Below are 5,583 nucleotides of genomic sequence, written 5' to 3' on the forward strand. Positions count from 1 at the left end.
AAAAATATTTTGATTTTTAATTTTTTAAAAACCATTGAATTTAACTAGAAAAGACACATTTTCAAGAAAGTGCTTGAATCCTAAATTAAAAAGATTAATGTAAAAATAATATATCAAAATTTAATATAAGAAAAAGAAATTTATGGCCATATTATATTCAATTTGAAAAGTTTTCTAAATCGTTAGGGGGGCCCTACCCTCTTTCACATGCATTTGTTGAAACAAATTCACAATCACCCCCTCCGAAAAATTTTCGACATCTGCCCTTCATTTTTTACAAATTTATTTGACTTTGAGCAATTCCATTTCAAATCATCTCAATATTTACGACTAGTATCATTGATTTTGATGAAAATCCTAATATCAGTTCTTTAGGGCGTGGAAAGAAAAACAAAAAAATAATTTCTTTCTTTAATTAAAAAACCGTAGGAAATATTCAAAATTGACAATTTAGGTCCTTTTTTCCATAACTTTGTGGATTTCAATGATATTGAGGTCTATATATTTTTTAATTATTTGTAATGGGACGCAGTTTTGAAAGAATATTTTTTGAACAACAAATTTCAAAAACTTCTTGGATTTTTCAAAAACTAATTTTGAAACTGAATTTCTGAAGAAAAAAAAAAACAATTTTTATTTTCTTCTTTTTTCATATGGACAGCTTACAATGGCCTCTACAAGTCATGTAAATATCACAATGGGGTCTCTCCCTTAGTTTTCGAGAAATAATTCAAAAGACGAACAATGGTCTTCCCAGCGTCCGATTATTAATTTAATTTAATTTAATAAATTAATTATTTTTAAAAAACAGACATCAATATCATTAAAATTCTCAAAGTTGTGGAAGTTTTAGAAAAAAGGACCAAAATTTTCAATTTTGAATATCTCATTTTTTGAAATAAAAAAAATATATATATATATATTAGGGGTTTTCTTTCAACGCCCTTAAGAACTGATATAATAATTTTTATCACTAACAATAGCTGAAATTCTTCAGATGATTTTACATGGAATTGCTGTTATGCGACATTTTTTCGGCCACATATTCGTCACTTACCGTATTTCATGAGGTAGCGAAGTTGATCGATAAGAGGTAGACATCGAATGTCATTTATAGATAACATGTTTTCTGGAAGTTTTGCTGCGACAGTAGGGTCTTGCGCCATTGAAGGCAATAAGGCTTTTAGAAATTCCTCCTTTGACATATTTAAAGTATTCATGGCGTGGTCAACTGACGGACAGAACATTTCCATTTTTGTCAGCTTGAAATAAAAAAAAAAAAAAGAGAAAAGATTATCGAACTGAAGACATGAGAATGACAACTGGTTAAGGAATAATTTTTCGAAATTCTGTTTCACACTATTGATCTATACGTATTAGGAATATGTCAAAATCATTTAACTGATTCAATTTCAAATTTCACAGTTTGATCAATTTTTTGATGAATTTATTACAATTATTCAAATATTGGCTGCGAATTCTCAAAAGTAGACTAAATTTCTTTTTTAATCCAGTATTTTCCGAATGATTTTCTTTCTTAATTCGCCGTGGAAATTTTTGATCTTTCAATTGATTCCAAGAAAATAAAAAAAAATGACACAAAAGCAACTTTTTTTTAATTCTTGAAAGTGGATTTTCTCAAAGCCCCGAGTTTTAAATATTCTTACTTTTTTGATTGGAAATAGATGATAATATTTACTACACATATCTTCAGTTTCTTTCTTGGTAAACCACTGCCTCAAATTGCAAAACCTAATTTTTAAATTTTTTCGGAAATAATGAAGTTACAAAAAACTGTTCAAATTAAATTTTACATATCTAGAAAAGTTCTACAAAAAAGATCTCTTTCTCTTCTGTGAGATCTTGAATCGTTTACGAGAAAAAAAAATGTATTTAAGAAACACTATTCCCGGTCTCAAAAATGGTTCAGCTCGCATAAAACTGATAGGATGCCTTTTTTATATTAGCAGATACTTTTTTTAAATATCGGAAAAAATAAAAAGTTGGAGTTTTCCTGAAAATCTTATTTTCATGTTTTCAAAAATAATGTTTGCAATGTGAAACAGTGGTTTACCCAGAACTAAACTCAAGAAATATATAGTAAATATTAACACTTATTTCAAATAAACAAAAGTAGAAATATTGAAAATGAGGGTTTTTGAGAAAATCTACTTGCAAGAATTTCAGGAAAACAGCCGCAATTTTTTCAGTTTTTAATTGTTTTTAATTTTTAAATTAATTGAAGGAACAAGAATTCCCACATCGAATAAAAACGAAATCCCGAATACCTACGTAACTTCAGAAAATACTGCATTTTGAAAAAAATGCTTATCATTTTTTTTAAGAATTCGCAAGTAATCTTAAAATGATTGTAAAGAATCAACAAGAAAAATTGTGATTGATATATCCAGATGAAAAATCATTCTAAAACCATGATCTAGACTTTTCTTGAAATTTTACCGAATTTGAAATTGAATTGGTCATTTCTCTTTTCACTCGAAAAAATGAATTTTTAAAATATGAGAGTGACAACTGGATAAGGACTATTTGGGTTCCTGCTCTAAAACATAGAAAATTAGAAAGATATATTTTCTTGACCTCCCTGAAACAATGTAAATAATGGTCACACACTTCTGTAATTTTGATTAAATTTTACATCATGCAGTAATCATGAAATAATATAATTTTTTGTCCGTATCTAGTTGTCATTCTAATATTTTCATTAATTCTTAAATCCCCGTGCAACAGTTTACAAAATTTTGGCATATAAAAAAATACATACATTGCAATTATTTAACAAGCATGAAAAAATTCTACTATATTTTTGTGATGTTGTAAGCAAATATGCAATTTAAAAAACTGCGATATTATTGGAAACTATATAAAGGACTTTTCTAGCCCCCCCCCCCCCCTCACACGTAGAAAAAATGTTTTCTTTATGTTTTTAAATCTTTAATCAGGGTGGCCAATGAATATCAGCTAACATTTTTGCAAAAAATCGATTGACTTTAAATCATATAATAAGTAAGATAAGGAAATTTTTATGTCTAATTAAGGAAAATATAGAGATGCGTTTTATTACACCCTAGCAATAAATGCACACGCGCAAATCGCGCGGTCATAACTCAGTGTTTCTATTTACTAACATGAAAATATACAAATTTAAAAATCCAATATTAGACACATTTTTAAATAATTCATTGATCTGTTTTTAACAAGAACTAATGATTAAAAATTTCAAACTGCCAGCGTCTACACAATTAAGAGGTAATGAAATTGTATTCTTTATAATTATAAGCGTTCAAAATTGAATATTTAAGGATTGAAAACTTTTGAATTTGTATAATTATGAATTTAAAGCTATCAAAATTTGAAAGTTGGACATTGTAAAATAAATTCAATCTTTTAGTCATAGCTTCTGAAATTCCAGAATTTAAAATTGTTATTACATAATTACTTGAATTTTTTTCATTTGAAAATGAATAGTAATTTTAAATGGAAAGTGTTCAAATAAAAAAATTCCTTGATGTTAAAACTTAAAGAATGCGAACTTCTTTTCAAACTGAAAAAACTTTTAGTCACCAAAAATTGCTCAAACCCTTAACAATTTTAATTATTTAATTTAATTTAAAACGCTTAAAATTTAATAATTTTTAAATTCCTAATAATACTTTCGAAAATTCAGCCAATTCAATTTTAATCGCATAATTAAACCTTATGAAAGGAAAAAATTAAAAATGTCGCGTTCATCATGAAAATTCAGAACTCTGAAATTGTAACCTTTTGAAATTACCGAAATTATCCATTTACTGGTGTATCGATTTCAGATAGTTTAATTTTTTCAAATTTTAAACTCAATTTTTAATTTTTTAATTAAAAATCTTCCTTAAGAATTATTATTCATTCTAGAAATTTGAAATTATTTTTTGGTTTAAATCTTCAATAAAAAATTTGAAAATGTTAAGATCTTACATTGAAAGTTAAAAACTAAGCTAAGGAATGCAAAACAATATTGTTATAATTAGACTTCATTTTTTGAAATTGTAAAATTTAATTTTTTTTATTCGAAATTGCTTTAAATTTACATTCAAAATTATTAAATTCAAAACTGATTTTCAAGGCTTTTAATATGAAATATTGAAATACTTAATAGCGAAATGGACGAGAAATGTTGAATATTTGAATTTAAAACTACAATATTGTGACATTTAAAATTCGAAACCTTCCAAAATTAATCAGAAAATTAATTTAATAAAAAACTTTAGTTTCAAGGCCTCAAAGATTAAATTGTTTTAGAATTGCACATTGAAAACTATAATTTTAAATTAAAATCATTGAAATTTTAAGAACAATAAGTATATAATTAATAAGTATCATATACTTTAAAGTAACATTTAAAACGTCTGGATAGATTTGTTAACTAAAAGTAAAATCAAAAGTCACTGTCATTTTCACCATTCCTAATTGCAGAACTTCAAATACTTTGAGAAATATTCTGAAACATTAAAGTTTAATTATTCTAAACATTTTGAAAATTATAAAATTTCTAGTTGGGAAATTCCCCGGTGCAATGTTTCTTTCCCGGCTTCATCCCGGGTTTTTCCCGGCTCAAAATGATTGGATTCATTGGTAATAGTACTGAAGATTTTCTTTGTGAAATTACAAACAATATATTTTTTTTATTTGTTGTGTATAGAATAATAGTTTTTTTCTCAATTTATCGAAATTTTATATTTGAAAATCTATTGTAGAAATTTTTTTTTCATCCCGTAAAATTTAATTTTTGGTCCTTATCCAGCTGTCATATCTTATCTATTCAAATGAATGCCGCGCAGAAATATCCTAATTTAATCTTTAGTGCTTTCAAGTAAAATAATTACCTCAGCTTTAGAACTTGTAGGTGGCATGTATTTTGTATGAATCCAAGCTTCCTCATAACTTTTAGTAGTTTGGGATTTAAACGACTGTTCCTGCAACTTTTTTAAATGTTCGGGTTTCTGCCTTGCAAAAATAACGCTCACCTGCTTCGCAGCTTCCTCCTCTTCTTCAGTTTCTGTTAAAAAGTTCAAAGAATTACTCGAAACAAATCCTACAATTTCATGCTGATAGCCAATAATTTATTATTTAACTGGAAAATTTAATACCATCTTTGTTATCGTCCTTTGAACGTTTATCGGGTTTATCGAAGTAATTAAAGACCGGTCGCAATTCTATAACACCTGCCAAAGGCGTAAGATGTAATTCTCCGTCTTGATAAACACCAATGGCAAAATTATTACGAGACGGTGGTTTAGACCGAGTAGACTGGAGAACAATTTTATCCATTAAGTCACTAGAATTTATTTTAAAAAAGGGGTTAATGATTTATCTATTCCTTAACGTATTTACCCTAAACTCGGGGTCCCTTCAACAAGGATGATAATGGTTCAGCAGTTCAGTTGTAGGGAAAATAGGGGGTTTTTTTTTAATACCAGCGTAATGAGCAGAGTTAAGAAATACAACAATGATAAGAAAATAAATTTTTTTATTTAACTAGAAATCAAACGCGCGATTATTTTTGTCTGACTTAATTTTTAAATAAAA

The 5,583-nt window shown here is 27.0% G+C and overlaps 1 protein-coding gene across 1 annotated transcript in view; it reads right to left on the minus strand.

Annotated features, from left to right (window-relative positions):
* LOC117171307 (DNA-directed RNA polymerase III subunit RPC5) overlaps nt 1–5,583 on the minus strand; it is a 23,144-nt gene that overhangs the window by 12,040 nt on the left and 5,521 nt on the right. The window contains exons 3-5 of the mRNA XM_033358476.1: nt 5,145–5,332; nt 4,881–5,053; nt 1,058–1,262 (exon numbers count right to left, since the gene is read on the minus strand). Coding sequence (XP_033214367.1) covers nt 1,058–1,262; nt 4,881–5,053; nt 5,145–5,332 — 566 coding nt within the window. The remainder of the gene's footprint in view (nt 1–1,057; nt 1,263–4,880; nt 5,054–5,144; nt 5,333–5,583) is intronic.

The sequence above is a fragment of the Belonocnema kinseyi genome, chromosome 4 (genome assembly GCF_010883055.1).
Source record: "Belonocnema kinseyi isolate 2016_QV_RU_SX_M_011 chromosome 4, B_treatae_v1, whole genome shotgun sequence".
Classification (NCBI taxonomy): domain Eukaryota; kingdom Metazoa; phylum Arthropoda; class Insecta; order Hymenoptera; family Cynipidae; genus Belonocnema; species Belonocnema kinseyi.